This window comes from Myotis nattereri, assembly GCF_964212035.1.
Source record: "Myotis nattereri genome assembly, chromosome: 8".
Lineage (NCBI taxonomy): Eukaryota > Metazoa > Chordata > Mammalia > Chiroptera > Vespertilionidae > Myotis > Myotis nattereri.
The window spans coordinates 56,499,678-56,516,619 of record NC_138083.1 but is presented as its reverse complement, the minus strand read 5'-3'; the positions used below and the strand labels follow the sequence as shown (position 1 = coordinate 56,516,619).

The 16,942-nt window shown below is 38.4% G+C and overlaps 1 protein-coding gene across 1 annotated transcript in view; it reads left to right on the top strand.

Annotated features, from left to right (window-relative positions):
- Nucleotides 1–16,922, top strand: part of THOC1 (THO complex subunit 1) — a 31,542-nt gene extending 14,620 nt beyond the window's left edge. The window contains exons 10-21 of the mRNA XM_081097474.1: nucleotides 3,399–3,507; nucleotides 4,786–4,917; nucleotides 5,529–5,629; nucleotides 6,925–6,991; nucleotides 7,190–7,240; nucleotides 7,324–7,394; nucleotides 8,040–8,135; nucleotides 8,682–8,747; nucleotides 11,796–11,879; nucleotides 15,209–15,356; nucleotides 16,081–16,156; nucleotides 16,501–16,922. Of these exons, the coding sequence (XP_080953600.1) occupies nucleotides 3,399–3,507; nucleotides 4,786–4,917; nucleotides 5,529–5,629; nucleotides 6,925–6,991; nucleotides 7,190–7,240; nucleotides 7,324–7,394; nucleotides 8,040–8,135; nucleotides 8,682–8,747; nucleotides 11,796–11,879; nucleotides 15,209–15,356; nucleotides 16,081–16,156; nucleotides 16,501–16,796 (1,297 nt within the window). The 3' untranslated portion in view covers nucleotides 16,797–16,922. The remainder of the gene's footprint in view (nucleotides 1–3,398; nucleotides 3,508–4,785; nucleotides 4,918–5,528; nucleotides 5,630–6,924; nucleotides 6,992–7,189; nucleotides 7,241–7,323; nucleotides 7,395–8,039; nucleotides 8,136–8,681; nucleotides 8,748–11,795; nucleotides 11,880–15,208; nucleotides 15,357–16,080; nucleotides 16,157–16,500) is intronic.
- The last annotated feature ends 20 nt before the right edge of the window (nucleotides 16,923–16,942 follow it).

Here is a 16,942-nt window from a genome sequence, read left to right as displayed (position 1 = left end):
AGAATTAGAGGCCCAGTGCACAAATTTGTACACCAATAGGGTCTCTCAGCCTGGCCTGCGGGATCAGGCCGAAACCAGCTCTCTGACATCCCCCGAGGGATCTCAGATTGCAAGAGGGTGCAGACCAGGCTGAGGGACCCCACCAATGCACAATAGGGGCCTGGGAGGGACATGGGAGGTTGGCCAGCCAGGGAGGAACCACAGGAGGGCTCCAGGGCATGTCTGGCCTGTCATGCTCAGTCCCGATCGCTCGGACCTCAGCAGCATGCTAACCTACCACTCAGAGCATCTGCCCCCTGGTGGTCAGTGCACACCATAGTGACTGGTCGACCGGTCAGCTATCTGCCCCCTGGTGGTCAGTGCACATCATAGTGAGCAGTTGAGCGGCCTTAGCATATCATTAGCATATTATGTTTTGATTGGTTGAGCTGTCCACCTGACACTTAGCATATTAGGCTTTTATTATATACGATTAGGGGACCGTGTACGAGTTCGTGCACCTTGAAAGGAACTGTGGGCCACGAGGCTGCTGTGAGCACAGGGGTGGGTCTCAGCCCATCTTCCGCATCCCCGCCCAGCCCTTCCTGCCGCAGCCCCCAGTACCCTGTCTGCCGGTAGTCCTGCTCCCATCGCCACCACTCCCACACGCTGACGGCACCGGCCCCACTCGCACCCACTGGTGGCACAGAGTGATTGGGGCCAGCACCAGCAGTGGGTGCGAGCATGGCCAGTGCTGTCAGTGGGTGCGAGGGGCGACCAGGCAGCGGGTGTGAGCACCTAGCGGACCATGGCACGCAGGAGCAAAAGAATTTTCAATAACCACCAGAGGCTCGCCCCAATGACAGTGACCAGCGCACAGCCTTGGTCTGGCGTTCCACTATCCCGCTGCAGCAAATGCCCACCATGTTCCACACACTGCCGCCTGCTGCTGACACCTGCCATGTTCCGCATGTGCCCCCTGGTGGTCAGCGCACGTCAAAGTGATCAGTTGTTCTGCCGTTCGGTCTATATGCATATTAGGGTTTTATATAGAGAGATAACTTCAAGTATCCTATCTAATAATAGACAAATATGGTAATTAACCCTACCTCCAACACGCTTACCATTGGCTAATCAGGGAGATATGCAAATTAACTGCCAACCAAGATGGCGGCCGGCAGCCAGGCAGCTGAAACGAACAGGAGGCTTGCTTGCTCCAGTGACGGAGGAAGCCAACGTTCCCCACCTGCCACTGCCAGCCTCTGAGCTGCACTCTAAGAAACAATGTTGCAATTACAGAAGCTAAACAAACCCCAGAAACCTGCTTTCAGCCAGCTGGCCTCATAGCTGGAGCTGCAACAGTGTTTCCATTATAGAAGCCAAACAAACCCAGATACCTGCTTTCAGCAGCCGAGGTCTCAGCTGGAGCTGAGCCTCAGAGCTAAAGCCGGCTCTCAGTTCCAGTGACAGCCATAGAAGGTAAATAAATCCCAGAATAAAAAAAAAAAAAGAAAAAATGGAGAGGTTGGGAGCTACAGTCACCCGCCAGCCTGAAAACGTCCCTCAGCCCCTCACCCAGACTGGCCAGGCACCCCAGTGGGGACCCCCACCCTGAAGTGGGTGTGACCAGCTGCAAACAGCCATCATCCAAGCTGGCCAGGCACCCAAGCGGGACCCCCACGCTGATCCGGGACACCCTTCAGGGCAAACGAGCTGGCCCCCACCCATGCACCAGGCCTCTATCCTATATAGTAAAAGGGTAATATGCAAACTGACCCCAACAGCAGGACTGGGAATGACTGGTCACTATGACACACACTGACCACCAGGGGGCAGACGCTCAATGCAGGAGCTGCCTTCCGATGGTCAGTGCTCTCTCACAGAGGGAGCTCTGCTCAGCCACAAGCAAGGCTGATGGCTGCCAGTACAGCAGTGGTGGTGGGAGCCTCTCCTGCCTCCTCAGCAGCGCTAAGGATGTCCAACTGCAGTTTAGGCCTGCTCCCCGCTGGCAAGTGGACATCCCCCGAGGGCTGCCAGGCTGCCAGAGGGATGTCTGATTGCCATCTTAGGCCCAATTCCCCGGGGAGCGGGCCTAAGCCAGCAGGTGGTCATCCCCTGAGGGGTCCCAGACTGTGAGAGGGCACAGGCCTGGCTGAGGGACCCCTCCTCCCCCCCGAGTGCACAAATTTTTGTGCACCGGGCCTCTAGTCTTTTATAAAATAAAATGCATGGACTTTGTGACTGCTATTTTTTTGCAAATCATGGACTTTTTCAATTATTTCCAAGTTCACAGCTTTTTTCCAGACAGCTAAGTTGTCAGAAGTGTGAATGAAAGATGTAATGCGTTATTATTGTGATTTTCGATGTGTGTGTTGTTTTTGAAGTGTTATTCCAATTGATGTCAATTCAAAACTAATAAAATTATTCTTTAAATGGATATTTTATGATATTGACTTGCAGTTTGTCTTCTTAACCATATGAATTAAAGTCCTGTGGTGAGCTTTTTATCAAATGTGCTACCATATGTTTTACTAAAATACTTTGCCCCTTGTTTTTTCTTAGGTCACTAATATAACTTTTCAGACTTCTGAAACTAAATTTTACACTAGCAAATTATCTTATACTTTTTCACTCTTTCTTATTTTATATACAAAGAAACTAAGGCATTTTTCAGTCTTTTAAACATTAGTTCCTCCCTCCAAAAAAACCTTTTTAGTAGATGTTAAAAATTATACTCACTTGATTTTACTATAATCCTTTCAAAAGCATTATAATATGTCTCTGATACTCCCTAGTCATCAGGAAAGGTAATTTTTGATATATCCATCCTAAAGGTGAAGAATGGGAGGTTAACTTGCTGTCATTTGGCAGAATACAGATGGCAGGACTCTTAAGATCATGGGACTGTGTGGATAACCAAACCTATGTTCTGTTTCCCGTATTAAATTGCAGTCTTACTTAGACTAGTTGTATGGGCATGAAGCTTAGAGGAAAACTAGCTATAATCCATTGGTTCAATTAAGGTTTATTTAGAAAGAATGAAGTACACAATTGTGATTACAGACAAAATTAATTTTATAGCAATAATATTGAACATTTTATAGATACTTGGGATATGCAGTATTTAATATCTCAAGCAGTTTTTACATATGGATTATACTAAAAGGCTTCATTGCTGTTTTAAATGATGCATCCAACCAAAATTCAAGGATTCCATCACTATAGATAAAGGGGGGTCTATTTATTAATTTCACTTGAAATTATTTATGATATAAGTATTTATGAATGTGCAATTTTCTGGGGAAACAGACCGTAGTTTTCACCAACTTCTTAAAAGAGTTTGTGACCCAAGAAAAGTTAAAAGCATTTAGATATTTTTAAGAGAACTTAAGTTATTTATATATCATTTATTTTATTAGCTCCATTCCAATTGATTACAACCTGTATCGAAAATTCTGGTCACTTCAGGATTACTTCAGGAACCCTGTGCAATGCTATGAGAAGATTTCATGGAAAACTTTTCTCAAGGTGAGTCGCCAATCCCAGACTACCAAAAGTCCAATATTTTATAACTAATGGCAGAGCCAATCTTGACTCTGTCCAGAATACTTTTCACTATATAATTATACCGCTTCCTTTTTAAAAATTTTTATTTATTGATTTGAGAAAGAGACGTGGATTTGTTGTCCCACTTATTCATGTATTCATTGATTGCTTATATGTATCCTGATTGAGGATTGAACCCACTACTTTGGTATTGGGCTGTAACCAACTGAGTTACCGAGCCAGGGCTACCTCTTATGTTTTTGTATCTATTTCATAATATACAGAAGCTAAATTGTAGATACTTAAACATGATTATAAATGATGAGAATTTAAAAGTCAGTAATTTTTATAACGTATTATCAACATGAATTGATAAATTTTTGCAGAATACATTCTGTCTGTACTTTGCACAAAATTATTTCAGCTTTTTTGTTAGAACAGGGGTCTGCTAATTATGGCCTTGGACCAGATCCAGGCTACTGCCTATTTTTGTGAACAAAGTTTTATTGGCACACAACCACACTCATTTGTTCATTATCTGTGGCTATGATAGCAGATGAGTACTTGCAACTGAGACCATAAGAGCTATATATATAACCTAAAATACTTATTTTACTCTCTGAACCTTTACAGAAAAAGTTTAAGCCCTGTTTTATAAGAATTCTCTATATTTCTTTTTTCTTGGCTACTTACAGATCAGTTGTCCTTTTTTTAATAATCAAAATCTAAGGTCAGTAGCTCTTAAAAATGGGATAGTATATGTTCTGTGTTATTTTTAAGTTTTTATTTTAGACGCATTTTTTTTTTTTTTTTTTTTGACCAACATTTCAATTCAGGTTAAATGATGAGTGAGGAATCATCTGGAATTGCCCCTCAACTGGATAGGGTGTGACATCATTGTTTCATTTTGTCACAGTCTTTAGCACAGAAATGGTTAAGAGTTTCCATAACTGGCTAAATAACTAATTTCACTGGTAAATTTCTATATACTCTCAAAGCATTCCTTTCTCTGTTTGCCCCTTACACACACTGCATAAGAAATCACATTTCATCGAGAGGAGTTTATTCCTACTTTTACAGTCCCATAAATCTACAAAATAGTTTTACCCTCATTTTGCTATCATAATTTTCTTAATTTGCCTTACCACATGCATGTATGGTAACTGGGAATGAATTCTAGATATTCTGATACAGAAAAGCACTAAACAAATTATTGGGCAACAATGGGAAGTTTAACTAATTGATATTTTTACTTTGCAGTACTCAGAAGAAGTTCTGGCTGTTTTCAAGAGTTATAAATTAGATGATACTCAGGCCTCAAGAAAAAAGATGGAAGAATTAAAAACAGGAGGAGAACATGTATATTTTGCAAAATTTTTAACAAGTGAAAAGGTATAACTCACTAAGCATAATAAAAATATTTTTTTCTATTTAATTGATATACTTTTTAATTTAAGTTCAATAGAAATGTTTACTTTTGGTTAAAGCTGACAAATGTTAGAGTCCTCTTTCTTCCTTGTTGTTACAAGTAAGACTAATTTGGCTTCTATTATGAAAGAGGTTGTTCTGCATTAAGTCTGTTTTGTAGACTTATTTTATAATAAATGCATGTGCCCTGACTGGGAATCAAACCAGCAACCTTTTGATGCAAGGACTCTCAACCAGCTGACCACTCCAGCAGGGCTCTCACCACTGTATCTTTATATGTGGGAAAGTGGCAGCCTTTTGCTTTTTTATATTTCTGCCTTTATTCTGACTTCCGGACCATAAATATAACATTGCTATCCACCGACACAAATATGTCATGACATAAATTGATAGAAATCTAAATGAAGCTTTTGCCATTCTGTCCTGCGGCTTTTGCAGTAATGCCTCGTGTGCGGTAATGCCTTCAGCAAATGTTTTTTGAATTGAAATCTTTCATTTCTGTAACAACATAACCTGTACCTTTAGGCAAAATTTTAATTTAATGTGTTTTGTGTATATGCTTGTTTTTCGAGTAGTTGATGGATTTACAACTGAGTGACAGTAACTTTCGCCGACACATCCTACTGCAGTATCTCATTTTATTCCAATATCTCAAGGGACAGGTGAAATTCAAAAGGTAAGTATAAATTAATAAATGGATAATAGTTTATAAACCACAAAGAGAAGGACTTGATGTATTTTTCTTATGTATTGGGCTCATTTTATGTATAACAGTCACATCCCTAAAACATTTCTTTTGCAGCAATATTAGATAATTGAGCTTTTATTTAGACTAGACGTTAGGATATTTGTTTTAGAGAAAAGGTGTAAATACTTGCAAAGAAGTATTATATTACCAGGGTAGTTGTGTAAAGACATGGCTTTACTGCCTGCTGGTTTCAGATCCCACTTTCATTACTCACTAGCGGCAGTTCAGCTCTTTCTGACTTGTAATTTTAAGATAACACATATCAAGCACTCAGAAATGTTCTTTCTTATCCTTCCGTTTGTCGTGGAGATTTGGTATAGCACAGAGAAAGATCGAGGGCTTTTTGAAGCCTAACCTAGATTTGAATTCAAGCTCTATGGCCTTGGGCAAATCATTGAACCGCTAAAGTCTGTTTAACATGCACACCTTCTCATTCTGAGAATTGAATGAGTAATGCATGTAAAGTGCTCAGATCTCGGCACATGGTAGTCTATTAACATTTATCGATTGTCCATAAAGCACCTAATACATAGTGAGAGCTGAACTAATGCCAACTATTAATAATTTGGGTCTGCTTTCTGCCTTCTTTAGGGCTTGGGGTTTTTATTCACTATATTTGAAATGCATTTTAAACGAATGCAGCATGCTCTATCTGAATGTGCATCCTTTAGAGCACAAATGGGGAACCTTTTTCTGCCAAGGGCCAATTTGGATATTTATAACATCATTCGCAGGCCATACAAAATTATCAACTTAAAAATTAGCTGCTATATTTGGTCAAACATGTAATTAACCTATCCCTAATGCCTTGGCAGCGCTAGACCAAATGATTTTGTGGGCCTTATATGGCCCAAAGGCCAGACGCTCCCCACCCCTGATGGAGAGGAATAGGTTAATATCTCTCAGAGGTTTTCACCCCACATTAAACTTAGTATTTTAGGAAACATTCACTGCTCTGTTTATATTTAATCAAATTAATTGAATGTTTTAGTCTCCTCTATACTTTCATGTCTTCAATTCTAACCATCTTGAGGATGAAATGCAAGAAGTTTCTCATAATTATCTCATTTGTGATTGTTCTTGTCTTGGTAATTTTTGACACTTTTTATATAATGATTTTTCTGTTACATGTCTTGTGTTTTTTCAAAAAGAATGTAAACCTTAAAATTGAATGTACATTGAATCTGTTAACTCAAGCATGCTTTTATTGCTTTGTTCCGTAGTTCAAACTATGTTTTAACTGATGAGCAGTCACTCTGGATTGAAGATACTACAAAATCAGTTTATCAAGTAAGTTCAACACGCAACAAACCCATGATTGAACAAAATGGAAATTTAGAATTTTCTTTGTTTCAGCCCCAAATAGGAAAATAAGGATAAAGTTAAGCTCAGGTACAAGACCACAAACACTTCCTGGTTCTCTGCCTACAAACCACTCCTATGATGCAGAAAGTTGTTGAAAGCTTAGTATATTCTTTCTAATCACAGCTGCTATCTGAAAACCCACCCGATGGAGAAAGATTTTCAAAGATGGTAGAGGTATGTGTTTTATATTTAGTTTTCTTAGAACCAAATAGAATTTTAGAAGCTCCCATTATTCAAATGTAACTTGTTTTTCTCAGCATATATTAAACACTGAAGAAAACTGGAACTCATGGAAAAATGAAGGCTGCCCAAGTTTTGTGAAAGAAAGGTAAATATATACTGAAGCAATATGAGAAATATTAAAATATAATTTGATGTGATTCTATTATGTAGAGATAGGTGTATATGTATTTCATACAAAAATGTAAGTTAAGCCCAGGCCAATATGACTCAGTGGTAGACCGTTGGCCCATAGACCGAGGGATCACAGGTTTGATTCCTGGCCAAGGGCACATACCTGGGTTGCAGGTTTGATAGCTGGCCCCAGCTGGGAAGCATGTGGGAAGCAACCAATCAATGTGTGTCTCCCTCACATCCATGTTTCTCTCTCCCTCCCTCCCTCCCTTCCATTTTCTCTAAAATCAATGGAAAAAAATACACTTGGATGAGGGTTTAAAAAAAATAAGTTGAGCTCAATAATAATATAACCATTCCAATTTATTTTATGTGAAATTTTCATCTCAAATTTCTTGTAATTAAGCTCCCAGAACAAATTGATGTATTAATTATTGAAAAAAATTTGTATACCCACTTACTATTTGTACCATGGTGTGGCATTTTTGTCTTTTATCTGATGAGTGTTCTATAATAATATCAAGCTTTCATCTTTTTAAGAAAACAGTGTTTTCTTTTACATTAAACACTTCCATTTCTGTTGTCCATTTGTAATTCCAGTATGTTTTGTCCACCACAGAACATCAGATACTAAGCCAACGAGAGCAGTACGAAAGAGAACAGCACCAGAGGACTTCCTAGGGAAAGGGCCCAACAAAAAGATTCTGATGGGAAAGTAGGTTATCCTGTCTTCATGTGGAATGTTACTGGTTATTTTTTTATTTTGAAGATGTTACTATATGACCTCTCCAGTTTTTGTGTTTGTTAGTTTTGTAAGTGTTTGGTGTATACATAGATGACTAAAGCAAAATACCCCCTTATCAGTCTATAGGCCCATTATGTGGTTCATGCAAGTACACACACTAGTACTTCCATTATATCTCCTGCTTCAAAAATCCAAGGCTGTAGGCTATGGCATTTTTACCACATCACAGACAATACAGTTGCATTGATCCAGCTCATTTCTAGTTGTTGCAAAATACCACAGTCCTTTCCATTACCTTCTAGTTAACTGCAAACTGCTTTATATTGTGCTTGAATATTTTTAGAAAAAAAGTAGTTACTGTCATTCAATATATGCTCATATAGAAAATTTGCTAAATACCAAAAATTAGTGATGATAATTAAAACTCCACTATTTAACTTTAAGTATTTTTATAACTTTAGACATATCAGGATGGTGTCCATTAAAAATGTATTTGTTTATGTGCCTATTTTTCAGTGAGGAGTTAACAAGGCTTTGGAATCTCTGCCCTGATAATATGGAAGCTTGCAAATCAGACACAAGGCAAGTTTCAAATGTTTCCATCAAGTATTGCTTTTCTCAAATGCTGAGAATGGCCTTTTGTCAGCTACCAGGAGAGTTCAAAAAATTGTGGTTGACTTTGGCACAATAATTTTAGAAATCACAAGAAAATAAGAATTCGCAAAAATAGAAGGAACTACAAACCAAGGTATGACCTAATTCTGTGGTTGCTTCTAGCTAAGGGGCAGTACAGATGATTCCCACTTTTGGGAACCAGGGAACTTGGGTTTTAATAGCCACAAAAGGACAGAAGGTAAGGCCTTGGGCTTGCATGAATTTGTAACTGAGTTGCCCTGAATAGAGCTGAGCCCCTTGATGCACTACATTCATTTTCTGTAAAAGAAGGGCAGAGTGGGAGATGGGGATACTTGCCCACTGGTACAGGAAACAAGAGAGCTTGTCCATTATGATCTAGGCTGTGGGCAAAAAGGAAAAAGTATTCCTGAGAAATGACTATAACAATCTGCTGCCATGCGCTCTTTAAATGCATCCTGCCAGCAGTGTAAAGGGACCCTGGGCTTTCTGGAGGTCACATCTTCAACCTAAGCCAAGGATCCTGCAGATAAAAATCTGAATTTCACCATCCAGACTTAACAAAACATTCAAGAAGACCATTCACCATGAGTAAGAAGAGTCAGCAGACAGAACAAGCCACAGAAGTTAAACATCAGATTAAGCCTTACAATAAGTATATTTAAGGTAATTAAAGATATAAAAGAAACATGACATCATCTAGTCATTGAAATTACAAAATAGGCAGGTAAAAATAGCAGGCTTGACACAGGTGAAATAGAATTAATGATTTAAAAAATCACCCAGAAAGCAGTACAGAGGGATCAAGAATTAGAAAATATGAAAAAGTCAAGAACCACAAAATGAGAAGGTCCAACAAACTTCTAATAGAAGGAGGAAATAATAAGAGAATGGGAAAGAGGCAGTAATCAAGGACATAATGACAGAATTTTTGTTTCAGGACCAAGAATTAGCATAAATTCTCAGGTTCATGTGGTACAGATTTAAGTGGGATAAACAGAATAAATCCTTATCTCTACACACTGTAAAAAAGTCACCAGAGAGAAAAACCAGACCGCCTTCAAAGGAGCCAAAAATCAGGCTGATGGCAGACTTCAAGACCAAAAGGAACCACAGACAGTGGAATAACTTCAAGGTGTTGAAAGCATGGACTCCGAATTCTGTATAAGTTAAACAGTGGGTCGGTTAGTCAAGAGAGAAAGTTACTTTCAGATTAAAACTGAGAATCTGTCATCAGCAGTCTTTAAAAACCTGTCAGAAAGAAGTTGAACTCCAAAACAATGTGAAGTTGCAAGGATTGCTATGCAAAGACATTAGTAAATATGATTAAGTCTCATCAGATTCATTGTATAAAGCAGTAATATTACTAATTGGGGGTATTTTAAAAAGGTGGAACTATCATACTTGATGAAAAGTGACCTTAATATAAGGAGTGATCAGAATTAATGTTACAGGTGAAGATAGAGATAACTAGACTTCCAAGTAAAGCATGCTTGCTAAGTATGTAAAAGAAACAAGTTGAGGAAAAAGTAAATATAGAAAATTCAAGCAAATAAAATATAAATCAGGGTTGTAGGCGGGTACAAGCTGAATTCCATTACTTGAAAATTTGAAAAGATTCAAAACAACATATACTTAATTTTTTTAAAAAAAAGCAGCACATGAATGATAAACACCAAATTCTAAACAGTGGCTACCCATGGGGGGAGATGAGATTAGGGAGGGGTGCATGGGCACTCTCAACTGTATTTGTAGCATTTGAAAGTCTTAAAGCAGATAAGGCAAAAACCTGCAGTGTTTATTTCCACATTGTATGCGGGAAACGTGTTTACATGTTTTACGTATTTATACGTTCTACCAGTGTAGTAGAGCGCAGGACACATATTAATACGTTTTTTATAGACTAGCGGTAGAATGCGGGTAACGTATAAATACGTAAACTAAAGTTATCATAATTTTACCGAACGTTGCCATTTGTGCAAAAAATTAGCAAAAATGGCCTGCGCCACCTGTTAGCGCGCGATAAAAACTACCCGCAAACAATGTGTTAGAAAACTAGCAAATGGTTTCAAATATTAATGATGTTCTGATTGGAATTTTAGTGTGAACCCAGTTTTATCTAGTGTGATGTGTAGAAGAGTGATGGTAAACTCAAAAGCAACCTTACAGGCCTTTAATGTTCACCAGTTACAGAGCATGTTACATTCCAGTAAGTCATTAGATTTTATGCTTAGTTTTTCTTCAGAGAGCTCATTTTTCTCATGTTAGTAAAAAGATGTCTTCTGATCAGATCCTTAGATCTTATTTGACTCTGTCTCAAGTTTTTATTTCTGAAGACAAATTCAAGAAGATGCAATTAAAAACCATGTGCCCTAGCTGATTTGGCTCAGTAGATAAGAGTGTCGCCTGCAGACTGAAGGGTCAGGGGCTCAATTCGGGTCAAGGGCACATGCCTGGGTTGTGAGCTCAATCCCCAGTAGGGGGCATGCTGGAGGCAGCTGATCAATGCTTCTCTTTCATCATTGATGTTTCTGTCTCCCTCTCCCTCTCTGAAATCAATAAAATTTTTTTTAAAAAGCCATGTTACCATGGCAGCAATCTTAAAAGCTCAAAGTTCTTGAAATCTCAGTATGTCTGGTTATTATTTTCGGTTTAATTCTGGTTTAAAGGGAAAACATCCATGTGTGGACATAATGTGAAAATTTCCTGCTTGGTGGAGAAATTCAAATGCTAGTAAACCCCTGGCTGCCCTCTGTGACTAGTAACATCAGCATACATTATTGTATGATACAGTATGTGTCGCATTTCGCAATACAGTGCTTCACTACATAGTACATAGTGGGTAAATGCCACACTGCCCTCTTTTTTGTCCCCTTTGAGAAGTTTAACTTGTTTTGAGTCATTTATCTCCTTAAAATTTTGATTTCCTAAGTAATCTAACTGTAAGTCAAGTGTGAATAACATTAGAATCCTCACTAGTTTTTTTTTAACATCCAGAGAATATATGCCAACTTTGGAGGAATTCTTTGAAGAAGCCATTGAACAGGCAGACCCGGAAAGCATGGTTGAAAATGAATATAAGTAAGTAATGTTTCTCATGAGCTAATTTTCTCCAATTCTTTTCCTTAGGAATTTTATGTATACTAGAATGCTAATAAGGGAGGCAGTTGATAGAGTGGTACTTTTCCTCTTAGGTGAGTTTATGTACCAAGTTCACATTATGACACATCTGATTTCAATGACCATTCCCATCAACTTAACAGGCATTACTTAAAATCAAGATTATTTCAAAAATAATCAGAAAAATCCCTCTTGAACCTACATCTCTCTCCAAATATCACCTATTTTCCCTGTTTTCCTTCAGATCAGTCAGGCATACCTCATTTTATTGCACTTCACTTTATTATACTTCACAAATGTCAGGTTTTTTACAAATTGAAGGCAAAAATCCTTTACGAGCAAAAAAATTACAACTCGCTTTATTGCAGTACTCACTACTGCAGTGGTCTGGAACCAAACCCACAGTATCTGCAAGGTGAGAGGTATGCTTATATCTCCCAACAATTCTTGATAATTGCTGCCTTCATTTCCCCACCTCCCATTGTCCTCAGCCCATTTCTGGTGGGCTGTCTCTGGCTGTCATATAGCTCTTATCAAGGTCACTTTTTTTTTAACCCCTCAGCAGAATTCCCTAGCTGATTTGTCTTGTTAGATAACATTTTCTTCTCTCAACAGCCATCTAACTATAGCTCCCACTGTTATCCTTTTGTCTAATTGCTTTTCAGTCTCCCATTGCTGGCTCCCCAATCCTCTGCCTAACTTAAAATTTTGGAGTAGCTTCAGGACTCAGTCTCAGGTTCTTCAACTAAATCCACAGCTCCATGATTTTGAATAGGCCTTACGGTACTGACTTAAGGGCTAGAGCCCTCTTGTCAGACTGCTTAGGTTCCAATCCTGGGACTCTACCACTTAACACATTGCGTACCGCATAGCAATCTCTAAGACATACACCAGGGACCGCACGTTTTGGGGCAAACTGCACGTTATTTAAATCATCATAATGCACTTCAGGTGTTGTTTTTCAATAATTATAACATTTTTATTTACAAAAACAAACAAACAAAGTTCCTAGTACTTTTTTAACATATGGTACTGCATAAAACATTTTCCTCTGTGAAGAGGGACCAAACAAAATTTACATAAGTATCTAGATTCGCTCCTTTTTCCATGGGCATGAAAAATGAGAACACTCATGAGTGGTCCTTAACAGATGGCGCGCGAAACACGAGAAAACTCCTGAGCGATACGAAATGTGTTAACTTGCTAGGCTACGAGGACTAATTAAATCCTTCTGGTTTCCTTGTCTATTAATAGGAATAGTACCCATTTCACAGGGTTATTCTGAGGATTAAGATGATTTACTTTGAACCATGCATGACGTAGTTAGCACTGCAAAAAGAATGCTATGACCAATTCAGGTCAATTTTCCATGCATTAGCCAGTGATCTTTAAATTCACAAGTCAAATCTGTTGCTACCTGGTTTGGCTCAGTGGATAGAGCGTCAGCCTGCAGACTGAAGGGTCCCAGGTTCGATTCTGGTCAAGGGCACATGCCTAGGTTGCGGGCTTGATCCCCAGTCGGGGACGTGCAGGAGGCAGCCAATCAGTGATTCTCTCTCATTAATGTTTCTCTCTCTCTTTCCCTCTCCCTTCCTCTCTGAAATCAATAAAGATATATTTAAAAATAAATAAAGAAAATAAAATTAAGATGAAGTCTTACTAACAAGTCTCCTTTATCTGATTTGCACCTTTCTACCTCTCCAGTCACATCTTCTTTATTTTCTCTCTGCTCAAACCATACCAGCCCTGTTTCCATTCAACTCAAAAGGTGCTTCCACCTCAGGACCTTTGTACTTGATGCTCATTTGTTTGAAACTTCCCTCATGGCAATCCCATGGCGTGCTCTCTCACTTAAACTCTCATCTTAAATACTGAGCAGTTTTCCCTGACCAAGTCTTCTCCTTTCCCTCTTACTTAATGCAGCCCTGTTAACATTTATTTCATAGTACATATCACCATCTGAATTTGTCATTTTTTTCTCATCCTTACCACTACCTGAAATTGTCTTAACCCTTCCTTGTATTTATCAATAATGATGCTTCGCAACAGATTCATTTACTATGTCAGTTACTTCCTAAGCACTTACCTTATATAACTCTTTAGGTAGAAATTGTTGTTTCAGCTAGTAAATGGCAAAGCCAGGAAAATCACTGTGACCTCAGGGGCCCTGAACTCCATGACTCCTGAGTGCCCAGCTCAACAAGTATTTGTTGAATGAATATTGATTTATTATTGTTACATAAGACTAGGTAGAGTGATAGCCCTCTAAGATTAGTTTAAGAATCTGGATGATACGGATCTCTGGAGAATAATTTTGTATGTATAATTGACAGAATGCTTAAAAGATTCAAATTATCTAAACAGAAATGTGTCAGAGAGAAGGTTAACTATTTTGGCAAAGCCTCATAGCATGATGTTAACTTGGTAAGGGTCCCCACTGTCTAGGAGTAGTTTTGCAGGTGCCAGCATCCTCAAAGGTAATGAGGCTCCAAGTAAATGAGGTTGCTACTCAACAACTTAGGGAGGGAGGGCATTTCCAACTGACTTGCAAAAAAACTCATAAATGGGGGGGAAAAATTGTGCTTTGGACTCTTCTGCAGCTTGCCTGTTTCAGGAACACTGTCTTTAGAATTTCCCTGAGGTTTCCATTTCTCACCTTACTGGATACCACCTATTACCACTTTGCTTCCTTACGGAACAGTTCATGGGTTGGTTCTATTCTTGGCATCATTGCTTACTCTCTTGACTATTGGATATTTCCCTTTTCGTTTTGGAGCCATTTTTATCCCATCAGGTTGGTTCTGAGCAAATTAAAGTTTAGGCATTGTATAAATAGGAAACCAAGCATTGATTAAATTAATGATTGGAACTCAGTGTTGAACTTACGTTCTGGAACTCAGACCTATAGGTGGCATTATGCTGGCGGATATCAACTCACTAAAACATGTTGAACCTATTATGAATTCATTTTCCCCCCCTAAATAACTAGATTTCTGTCCTACATATACAACACCTAGCCAGTACTGCACATATTGACTTTTTTAAATTAAGTAAAATGCATACAAACTTTTTAAATGTGCTTGCTGGTGTGACCTCCCTCTTCAGACTCTGTTGGTTTCTGATATAAGTGACCTGCACACTGAGTTCTTTGGGAATACGATCAGAGTGAAAAGAATGGTGCCTTCAGCTACTTATCTTAGTTACAGAATTTCACTTGGTGAGTTATATTAACTAGAAGGGAATATAGAAATAAATGACTATAAAGTTATAAGACCAACATCTTTTTATAGGGCTGTGAACAATTCAAATTATGGTTGGAGAGCCCTGAGACTGTTAGCACGGAGAAGCCCTCACTTCTTCCAACCAACCAACCAGCAGTTCAAAAGTTTGCCAGAATATCTTGAAAACATGGTAATAAAGCTAGCAAAGGAATTACCAGTAAGTATTATAAATCTATTTTTTTCATTTCCTTTAGTTGATGTTATTTTCTTTAAAACTGCTATCGTTTGAACAGAGCTGAATTTAGAGTTGTGGGGAAAAATCTACCCACTTCCATGTTTTAGAATGAAGAGAAATGCATTTGAGGATACACTTCATAGGAAGCACATAAACTGATAAACTTTTAATAATTTTTATAGCACGTGTATAACTTAATCTGTCTGTAATACTTCTGGAGAAACTGTTACCGTTTTTCCTGTTTGTTGGTGCATTATATTCAAAGACAGGGTAGTGGTAGGCAACTTGGCCTTACTGCTCTGGCTCTCCTTCTCAATACAATCTTCTCAGTGTATTTCTACAATATGGTACTAATAACTGTGCATAAAAGCTAATCATTCAAAAAATGTTAAGGAAATAGGTGCTCAACCCTGGTCTTCCCTAGACTGTTGTTACTATATGCTAGGTATGTGAAAATCATTTTAACATCTTTTACTAACTCCCTTCTTCCCAGGTTGGGGGAGTAAGGGGAGTCTTTCCAACTTTCAGATCTTCCCCATCCACTCCTTCTCCAGGTTAACACTGTTCTACTTGTCATATTTAACACCCTCAGGGGTAAAGTTCTGGGTCCTATACTTGGAATGTACAATCAGCTTATCTAAACAAATGAATCCCAAGTTACTTTAGAAGTTGGCATTCTTTTAAACATTCTCCTTACTCATTTTAGCCTCCTTCTGAAGAAATAAAAACAGGTGAGGATGAAGATGAGGAAGATAATGATGCTTTACTGAAGGAAAATGAAAGTAAGAATTGAATTTTCTTGGCTATTTTACAAAGATTGTGGTTCTTTGTTGAGAGGTACGTTATTTAATTTGATCTACTTCTCAACTTCTACCATGTATCTCAGCTGCTTCTTAGAGTAAGGAATTTAAAGCACTGCTTGACAATAACTTAAAATTGATTTCCTAATGGTCATAAGAACAGTATTCAATCCATGGAAAAATATAAAAAGGAACTGTTTTAAAATAAAGGTTATTAAAGGGGATTAATATTTTGGTGGCCCCATATCTTCCCATTTCTGTTGTATACTTTGAATTGTAGATGTCCTCATACTTGGTACATAATTTACATTTCTTGTGTTTTCTAGGCCCTGATGCTCGCAGAGACAAACCTGTAACAGGGGAACAAATAGAGATATTTGCCAGCAAATTGGGTGAACAATGGAAGATTCTGGCTCCCTACTTGGAAATGAAAGACTCAGAAATTAGACAGATTGAGTGTGATAGTGAAGACATGAAGATGAGAGCTAGGCAGTTACTAGTTGCCTGGCAAGATCAAGAGGGAGTCCATGCAACGCCTGAGAATCTGATTAATGCACTGAATAAGTCTGGATTAAGTGACCTTGCAGAAAGTCTAACTAATGACAATGAGACAAATAGTTAGCTTTTTTTTTTTTTTTTATTAAAACTGTGATAAGATTTTGTTACCAAGCAGCATTTGTTAAGAGGTCCACTGGTTTTGGTAAACAATAAACATTTTTATAACAGTTGTACAGTTGGCTGGTATTCCAAGAACAAAACACATATTGG